The sequence below is a fragment of the Ochlerotatus camptorhynchus genome, unplaced genomic scaffold, assembly GCF_037179485.1.
Source record: "Ochlerotatus camptorhynchus isolate MF236.1 unplaced genomic scaffold, CSIRO-AGI_Acam_v1.1 ptg000140l, whole genome shotgun sequence".
Lineage (NCBI taxonomy): Eukaryota > Metazoa > Arthropoda > Insecta > Diptera > Culicidae > Ochlerotatus > Ochlerotatus camptorhynchus.
Genome location: NW_027040630.1, coordinates 2167554 through 2182147, shown reverse-complemented (window position 1 = coordinate 2182147; position 14594 = coordinate 2167554). Strand labels below are relative to the sequence as shown.

At 41.7% G+C, this 14594-nt stretch overlaps 1 protein-coding gene across 1 annotated transcript in view; it reads left to right on the top strand.

Annotated features, from left to right (window-relative positions):
* LOC135700650 (alpha-tocopherol transfer protein-like) overlaps positions 1 to 2999 on the top strand; it is a 33333-nt gene extending 30334 nt beyond the window's left edge. The window contains exons 5-8 of the mRNA XM_065221229.1: positions 435 to 614; positions 770 to 880; positions 962 to 1095; positions 2796 to 2999. Coding sequence (XP_065077301.1) covers positions 435 to 614; positions 770 to 880; positions 962 to 1095; positions 2796 to 2910 — 540 coding nt within the window. The 3' untranslated portion in view covers positions 2911 to 2999. The remainder of the gene's footprint in view (positions 1 to 434; positions 615 to 769; positions 881 to 961; positions 1096 to 2795) is intronic.
* Positions 3000 to 14594: the final 11595 nt, after the last annotated feature.

Below are 14594 nucleotides of genomic sequence, written 5' to 3'. Positions count from 1 at the left end.
AGGTATTCGTTTTCGATACAGTTAAATCATACATACTTGCTCTTCCCCCAAGAAGCCAAATTCAATTGTGATGTTCTGCGTAAGTCAAAGCGTTCTATGACCTAGACTCTCATCAATTAAAATAAGAATCAACAAAATCCTTTTTCAATTGTGATGAACCGTACCATTTGAAGCGTGCTTGGGCGTCTGCTCACCAATCAAAATAGGTCTATTTGACCATGCATCAGAACCCAGAAACGAAACTTTTCTTGTTTCCAATCTCAAAACCGTGGCTCATAACTATCAATTGTTGCCTAGTAGCAACAGTAATTCAGCCAATTTACGTTACTTTCATAATGTGTAAAGAATTGGTTTATTACAGATTATGTTTATAATCAGTGATTAAAACCCTAAAAAGTTATGATTAATCATTTACAATTTTTTATTCCTTACAGTTCCATTTCAACGACGTCATCAGAACTTTTTTCTTGATTGCCGACAGCCGTTTAATTCAGTCTGACATTCCGATGAACAATGGAGGTGATATCCCAATTTTCGACATGACTGGATTTACGCTCAGGCATCTAACTAAAGTGATACTCTCCACACTTAGAGTGTACATGAAATTCACGCAGGTAATTATTTAAGAAACAAAATAGTCGCACAGTCAGCTGATAAAAATATAGTTTCATGCTCACGATTCGACAATAAAATCTGCTTTATAATGGCAGCGCTCGCGGAAAATAATACCGAGTCATGCAAACAAAGTTAATTGCCCTCTCATTTACAGGAAGCGCATCCAGTGAGACTAAAGGCGATACATGTGATCAATTGCACTACCTTCTTGGACCGAGTAATGTATCTGGTGAAGCCGTTCATGAAGAAACAAGTGGCTAACATGGTAGGTAGAAACATATAACGTTGATCAGCTGATTCATTATCGTTGTGATACTTTGTAATCATAACTATTTTCTCCATCTAGCTACACTTCCACCTGCCTAACTCGGAAACGCTTTACGAGCATGTTCCAAAGGACGCGCTGCCTGATGAGTACGGTGGAAAGCAAGTAATCGCTAAACATAAAGCGGAATGGTTCAAGCGTATTGCCTTATTGAGGTAAATTAACTTCACAATGTATGAGAATTACGTCACATAGCGGTTCTAAGGCAAATCGACTACTATATTACCTAACTCGTAACGAACATTTGCTGTATCCGGGGCCCGCGGGTAGAATAGGTTTAAAGCAAGTGGTATGTGTATTGCCTCATGTACCGAATGAAATTGTGCGAAAAAGATTCCTTGGTCCTTATACCTAAATGAAAAAAAAAGTCATTAGGATTTCAGCGGCTGTCATTTACAATCCTTTTTGCTTTAAAAATCTCCACGATCAATGTGCGTGAGCTTTTAAGTGCACAGAATTATGGCACTTTACGGTATATAGGGGTAGACGGGGCAAGACAGCCACCCTAAGGTTGACATAATTTTTAGATGTAATAATTTTAACTTATACATTCAAACATTGTCTACCCTACACGAAACGAAAATCAATTATTTTATCCATGTAACAACACTTATACATTTTTGCCAAAGCCTCTGCCTTATACATTACATAAGACAAACCACATAGGCCCTATATGAATGCATAAAAGGTATGTGTGACCGCTTATACATTTCATTTGAAATATGATCTTTATTAACTTTTTACAATGCGTCTGCTTATTAGTTAACTTATACATTTCATGAATAATCAGCAATAGAAATTTGCCAAAAGGTATAAGGAGATTTCTATCCGTGTAGTTAGCATTGATTCAAATTAATGTATTAAATTTAGGATATTTTAAAAATAGATTTAAAATTTAACTTTTTATACAAGATGAACACCGCTACAGGAGAAGACGTGCACCCATAGCAGAATTTGTTTTTAAGAATTAAATTCCTTAGTTTATCAGCACCAGGTTGAAACATTAATTGAAACTTGGAACAACGACAAATTCTTGCAGGGATGGGGAACAGCACAAAGCACAGGCGAGTAAAAACGTTAAAAATAAAGAGGCATATAACGAGGCACTATAGCTATGAGCTTGTGCTAATGAAAAATGTGCGCTCATGCAGAATATGATGATTTTCAAAAACTTAAAAAAACATTATGTTTGGGTAAAGTATAATATTGTTCTATGCTATGGAACTAACATCTAAAAACATCTTGTTGTTTTCATTGGTTTGGAACTGTTTATAATTGACCACTTTGTCAAGCAGTTTTGGCGTGACTTTCTACCAGGGATTTCACAAAACTGGACCAACTAATTTCTATTTTTTTATGAAACGCACAAATGTTGGCTACTTTTCTCGAGGTTCTAGAAGAAAAAATCTCAAAATAATGTTTTATTTAAAAGTTCGAGTGGTAGTAAACGTCATTTTAAGTGCTCGAATGAAGTGGTTAATTGCGCGCTCTCGCTGGTCTCATGATTTCGACAAAAATGAGTGCAAGAGACTGCACAACCTTTTTTGAGCTGTGCGCGTGCATGCAGACGATCCCTGTAACCTGTAACTAAGAGAGGATTTTTTCGGCCGGCATATTTTCATCAATTTCTTAGTAGTCATTGAATGTTTCTAAAACATTTTCGGAACGTTGCATCTTAGGATCATTGTTGAAAGGTACTTAGGTGCAGTTTTCAAAAATATAAGATTTTGTATGTATGAAGGGTGGTGATTTTGCCCAGGTAAAACCATTGTAATTTTAGAATGAAAAAAAAAGAAAATGTGTTTGTTATTTAAATTTTAATGATTCAACCATTTTTTTTGTGTGTATTTTGCAGAGATTATTTCACCGATGATACACGATGGAAAGTCGACGAATCGAGAAAAACTAATAACAACAACAATAACAACAATGAGCTTTGCGGGTCACTGCGAAAACTGGAAATTGATTAAGCACATGATTTTACATTGATTCAGATAGAAGCATTTTTTGCTTTACTTTGTTAATTGTGTACCTATATAATATTACGTACATATTCATTAGTTGGTGATATCGATTATAAATAAATCCTTAAAATGATCAATAAATATTATAATAATTTTTAGAATTTTGAGTACTTTGTGAGAAATCCGTCATGTAGATAATTCGTATAATAAAGGGTGAACAAAAATTAATACCACGCACATAAAGAACCATCCTTTAATGAAGTAGCATTTTTGTTACCAATTTAAGAACTCTCCTTCTCCTCGAACCGTATTTGGCTATACCTAATGCAAGAACGGTCATAACTTCTGGAACCCCTCCTCCCTCCTCAAATGCTACGTCTTTTTTTTCCTTGATTTGTTTTCCGTCGATCTTGTTTTCCGTGCTGAGCACCAATGCTACCGACGCCAGGGAGGCAGCTCCCACACCTGGACCCTACCTATCGTCCCACCAACTCATGAACCGGGGACCAACTGCTTTACTTCCCTTCCGAAGGAAGGCGTGATCAGAGAAGTTATGCCTCAAAACATCCCGGCGGCGCTGACTGGGATTGAACCCAGGCCTGCCGGGGTGAGAGGTTATCACGCTTACCACTACACCACCGGCGCCGCTCAGCTCTTTGCTGATTTATAAAAAATCTATCTACACAGTAAAATAACTTGGGATTTTCAGCAAATCATGAGATAGCTGATCTTGTTCCAGCAATCAATGTAGCTGGTTTTAAAATTTGAAATTTGGTATGTACATTAGTAGGGTTTAATATCTATTTTGCTCCACCCTACTCAATCCATTCCAAATCAGGTTCAGATCATTCTTCCAAAATTTGAGCTCATTTGGTTGCGAACTCGTACTGCACTGGCCGTTTGCAGTTTATGTGACAATTCGTTTGGGAAAAGTTAACCCATAACGGACTGATAACGTTGTATCTGCGAACCGCTGTAATTTTTGTTACGGTTTTGATTAGAAAAAAAAAATCTGCTGAATGATCGGTAAAATTACTTCATACATCTGTCAAAGAACTACAAGTATTCGGTAATTTGTGTGAGTATATTGCTGAAACCTTGTATTTACTTTACCGATGTACTATGTAAAGTAAGAAATGACATTGCATCTCAATTGTCTAGTGAATGCTGTAGTTCAGTAAATAATTAATAATTACTGACGATAAATTTTAAAAGTAATTGAATTTCAGTCAAAATCACTAACCGGTTCAGTGAAAAACACACCTGTCAAATTACTAAAATGTTTGCGTGATAAATAAGAAAATAGAAGAGCTTTGAGTGGGTTGGTTTATTTCCTATAAATTCCGTTATAATTGCTTATCTTTTGACAGATACGCGTATTTCGTCTACTACTTGCAGTCTTCATCAGTGCTAAGTACTCAACACCACTCTTCATAAAGGGATTCCGTTAAGAGGTTCGACAAATTTAATGGAAGAAAATAGAGTTTAAAATGTTAGTGCGAGATTTTTATGCAGTCATCGATAACCATCTTGAAGGAAATTGTGAAATGGTTTCAGATAATAAGTTAATACATAATAAATTTTGACAAATCATTCTATTTTGACCAAGTGAAGGCCTTCCTCCATCTAAAAATGTTCCTGTGCACATAACAACACCCATTAAGGCAGCTGCGATGGCTATAGGAGCTGGAGCATGAATATCAACGGTTCTGAGTGTATGGGTCGTGGATAATTGTCAACCCCCCTAAACTGTCTACGTAGTTTATGAACAGCCCCTAACCCTGTCCATAGCGGATGGATTTTAATACTTAACATGCCAATCGATTGGAAATTTTTCTACGAATCTGTTAAAATGAGCATTTTGTCAATTTTAAATAGGTCACTATTGAAAATTACACAAATGTCCAACTGTTGCTCTGGTTACAAAAAGCGCTTTCCGTAACACATATTTCAAAATCGAATTCCATCCGGTCTCGCCGAACGGTGCTTATTCAATCACCGTGTGTGTTAGTGTCCGGATGGTCGTCATCAGCAGCTGCACTGCTTTCCCTAACACAGATTACAAAATTGAATTCCATTTGGTTTCGCCGAACGGTGTTTATTCAATGTGTGTTGTGGTGCCCGGTCGTCATCATCATCAGCAGCAGCAGCAGCAGCAGCAGCAGCAGTGCTTTCGGCGCGTGGCGTTGTACACTTGTTTCCAGTACACAACGAAAGGCTCCCCGCAAGCAGCTAGCTATCAAGGCTGCCCTCAAGAGCCCTCGATTCACCGAAGAAGGAGGAAGAAGCCGCACCGTACAGATTGGATTCAGTTGCTCGTCGTGAGCCGCTGTGGGTCATCTATGCCAAGCACGTCACCCTCGTTGCAAACAACATACAGCTCGCTAGCCTCATCCGTGTTGAACATCCTAATAGCTCAGCATTACTCAACCATCACGATTGAACGCTTCTTTTCAGGACCACCATAAATTATTGTTGTTTAAGAGTTAATTTTCATTGAACGTTCGCTTGCTTTGCTGCCAGCCACATCACCCCCGAATTTCTTTTATAATGTATCCAGCAATAAAAAGTTTTTGGTCAAATGCGTAACAGTATTGAAGTGGTACATACAAATTCTCACAATGACCGAATACCACATGACCTTGTCCTCGGAAAAAGCAAAAAAAACTCGAATTTCTATTATTGAATGCGAATATCTCATTAATGGAAAATTTTAGCATGCAATTCCTTCAATAAATTTTCGCTTTTTTTTATTATCTATTCAATAAACCAAAAATTCCGTGCACTTTGTGCAGAAAATAATTTTATCATCAGTAAACAATGCGTTTCCGTGATGGGAAAAAGTGGTTTCCCTAACACATTCGCCGAATGTTGATACCGAGCATGTAATCCTACGTCAAATCTACGGTCGTGTCTTAGATACAACCTCTTACTTTTTTAAGTCAATCAAAATACGTTCCCAAATGAGTAGGTGCGATGCGTAGATTACCTTGGAATGATCCGTTTCGATTACCCAGTTACGAAAGCCGTTGTTAACTTATCGACCTAGAACTTCTCCGGACTAGAAGAGAAACAAGCAGAGCACTAACCGTGACCAATATCCTGCAAGGAAGGACAGACAGATTGCTAGGCTATCCTGAGGCAAATTGACCTGAGTGTTCAACCCCGACCGCTTCGTAACAACTTTATGCCAAGACGTCGCACAAATTATGGAGCATACGGCGTGATTTGCGGACGACAGAAAACATTCAACAGAGTTGCATCTGTTTTCGACTTTCATTTCTCCCGTGATGCGCTTCGTCGAAAGTTTTCTTCTGTTTTTTGCCGGCAGGAGTAACTGACTATAAAATAGGGGAAATGGATGTAATGTCGGCCTAAATGCCCCTAATTTGGGCCCATACATAAATTCAGCAATCGACTGAATTTTCAATAGCAACCAAAAATATCCATTAGTACCGTCCCAATGATGCGATGCGTTCATCTAGATAAAATTTATAAATAGCAGATTTTTGCGATGGGCCCAACGAGCCATTTCCTCTAGTATACACACTTAGATTTTTTTTGCCGAGATGGGCACCACCGAGCAGCTCGGTATTTTATTGTGCTGGAAATTCAGCAAAAAATACGTTTGTTAGCTGAGATCTCGGCAAAATTCCCGTTTGTTAGCTGAATCTCGGCAAGTTTTTCACTGAGATCCAGCAAAATAAAATGCCGCGCTGCTCGGTGGTGCCTATTTCGGCGAAAAAATCTAAGTGTGTACACACTTAATTTTTTTCGCCGAGATTCCAACAGCCGAGTAGTTCTGCAATTTATTTTGCTGAGATTCAGTAAAACAATTGCCGAGTCTCAGCTAACAAATAAGATTTTGCTGAGATATCAGTTAACAAATAGATATTTTGCAGAGATGTCAGCAAAAGTAAATGCCTAGGTAATCGGCTGTTGGAGATTTTACCGAGCTAGATTAAGTGTACACACTTAGATATTTTCGCCGAGATGGGCACCACCGAGCAGCTCGGCATTTTATTTTGCTGGATCTCAGTGAAAAACTTGCCGAGATTCAGCTAACAAACGGGAATTTTGCCGAGATCTCAGCTAACAAACATATTTTTTGCTGAATTTCCAGCAACATAAAATGCCGAGCTGCTCGGTGGTGCCCATCTCGGCAAAAAAAATCTTAGTGTGTAGATAGTCAGTAGATGTACTGCAAATTTATTGAAGGCATTTGCTTCCAAACGTTTTGGTTCTTGGTTCTTGACTACCTACGAGCGTTGGGCGTGATGACGTCCCAGACAACCAGAAGTCGTATAATAATGTACAGACAGTATCGTAAATTGCTACAGTTTTAGTCAAAATCGCATATAAGAATGGCATACCTCGCATTATGTTTAAGTTAAATCGTATAGAATGCAAATTTCCGACCAATATGCGATGACTCATTTTTCCATCGTACTGTATCACAAATTAAATCGGATTACATCGTAAGACTTTTCAAAATGAATTTGTTATTACAGATTAAATCGTATATGATGTTAAATCAACTCGTTTAAAATTAAATTAAAATATGCACGTATATGGCCTCCACTTTTGTACCTATAAGCAATTTCTTTGCATTATATACGAATTGTTTGTATATCACGAAAACAACTTTGAATATACGTACGCCTGGCAGCGAGGTGGACGGACGTTATACATAATTTTAAATTTACTCTTTTCAAAAAATGTTGGGTTTAGTTACACTTAAGTGTAGAAGGCTGATAATACGAGCAACGAGCTGGAGGTCTTTTGGGATGATGATGACACACTTTGCGTGGATTACACACAGGTTCGTATTTTTCTGGTAGCGGCGGATTTGGTGCACGGTACCGCGTTGTTCTTTGTCGTTATTGAGGAATTCTGTCTTCTTCGCTACTTCTCAACAGAGTGCCTTCCATTTATTTTGGATAAAAAAAGTTTTATTAAATTATGGAGTAATAAGACATTATAATAATATTTTGTTTAAGTAAGCAACAAGAAAAGATTGTGAAGTTTGTGTTTGACACATAATACTTGCCAATTTTGCTACATGAGTGTCGCAATAAGCGATATTGTCATTTATCTCACCCACTCTTCGCGAAGAGGCGATTAGAAAATCGCTCATTGTGACTCTGCCAAACCTAAATTTGCAGGTTTTATGTGTCAAACACTAACATTACAATCTTTTCTTGTTACTGACACATACAAAATATCATCATAATATCTTATTATTCTATAATTTAATAAAACATTTTTTAGCCTGTCTCAAAATCGCTGTGTTGAGCTGCTTTGTGACGAACGATATGAATACGTCCAAAGTTCAAATGGAAATGCGGCTTTATTTTGTTTCGTTTGGTACCAACCAGTTTTGCCAGCAGTTTTCAAAAATAACTGGACAGATGATACAAAAAAAAAAAAAAACCGGAGAAAGTGGATCTTCATAAAATCTACATTTTCTTATGAATATCTAAATTTCCGGACATATTATGTGTTATGTACTCACTCTCTCTTGGGGTAGATCATTGCCCTTACCACAACAGCACAGACGAAAACCTACCTTGTGATCGAGCCACCGACAGCTATGCACTTCACAGCCACCAGCATATGGATCGAAGAGTCACCGTTGGCTGTACACGCTACAGCCACCAGCGACGGGCTGCCTCTCTCGAACGAAGGACCACGACACAACTCGTGATCAAGCCACCGACAGCTGTGCACCTCACAGCCACCAGTAGTGGGACGATGAGCCACTGACAGCTGTGCACACCACAGCTACCAGCGAAGGGACAATGCACCGTTGGCTGCGCACACCACAGCGGACAGCGTAGGAACGATGGGTCGCTGATAACTCTTCAGCCACCAGTCGTTGAGCTGCTAACAGCTGTAACCACTACAGCCACCAGCGAAGTAAATCTCTCTCTCTCTCGAAGGACCATGGCAAAACTGCCGAACACAAGGCTCTGATGAGCAGGGAAACAGGAAAGTTCAACTCTTTTAAAAGTGTCCACTAGGTGGAACTTATGGAAGATGCATCGATCACCACATGCAACCAGTGGATGAACGAACAGGAACTGGACGAAGCACGAATGCTCGGTAAATCTCCGTTCTCGGACGAAAAGAATGAGACACTGTTCTCAATTCTACCTCTATTTATTCGCTGCTTCCTCTTCAATGGTTAAATGCAGGATACAGAATGAAACATGAAATTGCCATTGCAATTTAAATGATCTTTATTTCTTGTGATTGTGTGGTTTACATGTATGAATTTGTTAAGTGACACAGATGCGTCTTTTCAACTTTGGTACATTTGAGATTTTAATTATTATTTACAGTTCCTAGTCCTATCAGGCCTATTTTAAAGTATGACCACCTTGGTGGGATTGGTTTGATTTGAATTGGAAAAAGGAGACTACTTATAACTACTATTTACAACTACAACTAACCTACAACTACTATATACACCTAACCTACTATATACAAATTGCTTATCAAAGCATGTTCTGATAAATTACATTTTTGTGTAAATTTAGTCTTAATTTCGTTAATTTTGGAATCTATTTTGGCAATGCCTGCCTCTTCATGTAAATTTGTTATTCTAGTGTCGAAAGGACGATCAAGAACCATCCTCAGCACTCTATTCTGAGCTACCTGAATTTTGTTCCTGTGAGTCTGTGCACATGATTCCCACACCGGAGCTGCGTAGAGGATCGCAGGTGCTACGATTTGTTTGTAGACGGCCAGTTTGTTCACCCTTGAGAGGCGGGATCTGCGGCAAATCAGCGGATACAGACTCCTAACCAAGGCGGAACACTTGACTACGGTTTTCTCCACATGCGAGCGGAATAGGAGCTTTTCGTCAAACAACATCCCGAGATAGGTTACTTCGGCGGACCACTCAACCCTTGTGCCATCCATGATTACAGTACAAGAGGGAGTCGGTTTTAGTTTGGGTGATTGCCGATGGAGGAACATGATTGTTTGTGTTTTGGAAGCATTGATTTTGATTTTCCACGTGGTGGCATAATCAGCAAAGGCGTTAAGGCATCGTTGAAGTTTGTTCGTTATTTCGCGAGGCATCCTTCCTTTGACGGCTATTGCGGTATCATCTGCGAACAGGAAAAACACGCAACCGTCTCCAAGGGGAGGAATGTCGGAAGTGTAAATGCTGTAAAGCAAGGGTCCCAGCAGACTGCCTTGCGGAACTCCTGCTGGGATGGAAAACGTGTCGGAAAGACAACCATTCAACGATACCTTAAACGACCTTTGCTGGAGGTAGCTACGGGTGATTTTAACCAGATGTAATGGAAAGTTGAAGTTACAAAGCTTGTATACAAGCCCATTGTGCCAGACATTATCAAACGCTTTCTCAACGTCTAACAAGGCCATGGCTGTGGACTTGGATACAGCTTTGTTACTTCGGATGTTATTCATCACCCGCACTAGCTGGTGATTGGTGGAGTGCCCCTTTCTGAACCCAAACTGTTCCGGAAGGAGAATGTTATTTTCCTCGACAAACTTGAGCAAACAATTGAGAATGAGTTTCTCGAACAATTTGCTCAGCGCTGAAAGGAGGCTGATTGGTCTGTAGCTTGAAGCTAGCGTTGGGTCCTTCCCGGGTTTGCGGATAGGTATGATTTTCGCTGTCTTCCAGATACTTGGAAAGTAGTGCAGTTCCAAGCATCTGTTGAAGACAGCGGCCAGCAGAGAGTGAACCTTCATGCTGAGATTTTTCAACACTAGGTTGAATATTCCGTCAAACCCGGGGGCCTTCATGTTTTTGGTGCATTTCAGCGCTGAGCAAATCTGTTCCACTGTGATTCTATCCTCCGGAGGGATGGCACAAGGGGAGGAATCAAGGTTGAGTACGCATTGCTCAACCTGAACTTCGAGCGGACTTTGGATGTTGGAGCCAAGCAAGTGCGATTTGGCAATATGCTCACCAATCGCATTTGCTTTCTCCTGAGGGGTGATTATGAGCCGATCGTCATCATTTTCATCTTTTAGTGGCGGAATGGGTTTAGGGTGCGTCTTTAAGACCTTGGCAACTTTCCAGAATGGTCTGGAGCGGTCGTCCAGATTCTGGACAAGCCGCCCGAAACTTTCGTTCCGGAGTGAGACCATTCTGGAAGCAATCTCCTTGTTCAGATTGGCTATTTCACGTTTCCTCGCTAGATCTCCAGTCCTCTGAAACTGGCGTCTACGAACATTTCTCAGGCGAATTAAGAGTTGGGTGTGGGAATCAATAGCAATAAACTTACCCCTCACAGGAACTCGTCGGACGCACGCCTCGTCAGCCACGGTTATGGCTTGGTGGAGTACTTCCAACGCTCGGTCGATGTCCTCCACGGAGTCAAGCGGCGGGTTGTCGATGATGTGCCTGTCTACCACGCGTCCAAACTGGGCCCAGTTTACGTGATGGTAGTCCTTGCGCAGGCTTGGAGCAGCAGCTACGTTGTATCCCAGTTCAGCCACCACCGGTTGATGGTCGGAGCTGAGTTCGTTTAAGGCTACCGGCTTGGACAAGCCGGTATTTGAAAGAAACAGGTCTAGCGTCGATGGGTTGCCTGCCGGTGAGATGAATGTTGGCTCGTCCGAGAACCAAATGGAGTACAGCCCATGCTGCGAATGGTCGAACAGCAGACGACCGTTCTGGTTCTGCTGGTAGTTCCGCCATGCCTCATGACGAGCATTCAGATCTCCTCCAACAACGAAGCGGGAACCGGTACGGGTGATGGTGGACAGGTCCTTCTTAAATTTAGCCGCTAGTCCACTGCTGGCGGCACACTGTCGAGGGCAGTAGACGGCGATGAACTGGACGTATCCAGTCGACGACTCCACCTCCACACCAAGGGCCTCGATGATAGAGGTGCGAATATGGGACAGAGTGTGGTATTTTATTCCTTTCTTGACGACGACCGCAACACCACCCCCCCTGGAGCTGGTGCGATCAAGCCGGATAATGTTGTGGTCAGGCAACCAGAAGCTGTCGCCGGACTTTAGATGGGTCTCGGTTAGAAGGCCCACGTCGATGCTGTGCTTGCGGAGGAAGTCAGCAAGCTCAATCTCTTTTGCTCTTACAGAGCAAGCATTCCAGGTGACGATAGTTAGCGGTTTAGACGCCATACTGGATGATGAACTTACCGAGCACCTGGATCTGTTCGGGCTTATTGCGGCACTTACGAAGAGCACCGGACATGTTGACGAAAATTTCCATCAGTTCATCCGCTGAGAACAGATCGGGGTTGTAGTTTTGCGCTGTTGGTTGTCTCCAGAATCCAGGGGGGGATGGAGAGCTTTGGCCAGCAAAATCACCGGAAGCTTCTTGAGGGGGGGCGGGTTGCACCCGCGAATTCGCTTGCCTTTGCTGGGGAGCACGAAGAGGCGGAAAATCCTCCGTCCTGAATGATGGGGTTTTGTCCTTCTTGCGTCCTGGTTGATTGTTGCTTGACGCCTGCTTTCGGATGCGTTTGAAGTCCTCGCGTTTGGAGCACTGTCTGTCGGAACCTTGATGTGCACCACCACAGTTAGCGCATTTTATCGCCACGGCTCCATCCGCAGGGCAGTTGGAAGTGGCGTGTTCTTGAGCGCAGTTGCTGCAGCGTGGCTTGATGTTGCAGTTGCGGGTACCGTGTCCAAAATTGAGGCACCTCATACACTGCGTTACGTCACGATGGCCGCCACGGTATGACTCCCACCGTACGATGATGGAGCAGATTGATCGGATGGCTTGTAGCGCATTGAGCGTCACTGTCCCTTTCTGGAAGTGCACCAGGAAAAGACAATCCGGGTACGTCTTCACGTTTTCGTCTCTCCTTGTCATTCGGAAGACAGCGATTGGGGCAAGCTTGTACCGGTTGATTTCAGCTTCGACCATCTTGGGGTCGAAGTTTGGTAGACCCCTGATGACTACCTTGAAGGGCTTCTCACCGGGGATGTCGTGCGTGAAGAATTCCGCCTTGGTATCCTTCAGATGTTTCACGGCCACTTCGTACTCCGCTTTTGTTCGGAGCATCACCTTGGTGCCGATCCTGCCGAGCTTAAACTCAGCTGCAACGCCCAGCGATGAAAGATCGCCAATCAGCGTGTTGAGTGGGACTTGCTTCACCACCAGTGGAGGAAGCTTCATTTTTGCTGCACTCGGGGTGGCAGCAGTTTCGTTGTCGACGGCGTCGGCAAAATCACCAATGACGCTGACGTTCGTCGCGGTGGCATCGTCCCGTCCACTCGCACCATCGGACTGGCCTTGATTTTTCTTCCTCTTCTTAGACCGCTTCACCGTGGCTGAGGTGGGATTCCCTACATCGGTGGGAAGAGTAGCGTACCTATTCGAAATAGGTACACTCAAGCTACCTTCACCGCTGTTCTTCTTCTCCGTTTTCTCTCGGAGCCTGCTCCGGGAGCGCTGTCTTCCCATCACACGAAGCGACCGACACTACTGACGACGCGATTAAACTGCGAATGTTTGGAACAAACTAGAAACTTTAGAACAACTCGACAGAGCGAGCAAAGACCGAACTGTACTGCTTGACGTTCAAGCAGAGAATGATGATGATGTTCGTGAGCTGAAACATGAAATGCAATGTTGTTTACTTTTATACTCTTTCATCGGCTGCGTCAGCCAATCAGGATGCGCCATTCGATGACGACGTTCGTTTTCCTATTGGAAGCGTTCATCGCGTACATTATGGTTTTCATTATACCCAAGAAAATTTTCTTTCATAACTAACAGCCTTCTATGTTTGTTAGGTGAAAAAGATCGTTCTGTTTTCAACTAAACATATATTAGTTAGTCTCAAGAAGCTAAGTTGCTCGCAAGTTGAAAAGTGATAGCTCTGTTGAGATTCAGTAATCCATTTCAGAATGCCTGGTCATTCACGTCCATTCCGAGGTTACTTTCACTTACAACAAGCCCCGCATACATGTAGTACCGATATAAAATGTATATTGGTACTGCGTGTACACTTCCATCATCAAATCAATTCCTGCTTTGTATTTAGTAGGATGCATTTCATATTTTATATCTAGGGGGCTGTCCATAAACTACGTAGACAGTTTGGGGGGGGGGAAGGGGGTGGACAACTATCCACGGCCCATACAAATTTAAAAAATTTTGTATGGACAATTGTCTACGCAGGGGGAGGGGGGGGGGTCAAGAATCCCAAAAAACTGTCTACGTAGTTTATGAACAGGCCCTAGTTGTAATCAGTTAGATCTCACCGCTTATGCATTGTGTCCTTGCTGTTGGATCAATGTCATCTCGATTCTCGTTGAGTCTTGTTGAATAATCGGCATCTGTAGTGGAATACTCTTCTCTCTCTTTCTCTATCCTTTTTCGATATTTTTCGTATCTCTTCTTGAATATTGTAACCTGTAATAAACATATTTTTAGTCAAACTGAATATGTTTTTAATTTATGGTACTCTATTTGTTCAATATATTTTTGACACGATTGCGTGATATCAAAATTATTTTTTTGCTGTGTGGAAATATCTGGAAGATATCAAAGTTTGGCTGAAGGTCACTAAAAAAAACTGGAAGAATCCTGTTTAAACTGAAATGTTAGTATTGCTGGTACCATTTACATGATGTGACTTGGAATGCAAACATTTATAGTTTTTAATAGAAGGTAGGTTTCTTTCACAAATGACGAGCAAGGGTTTTAAAAATATTTGTGCTTT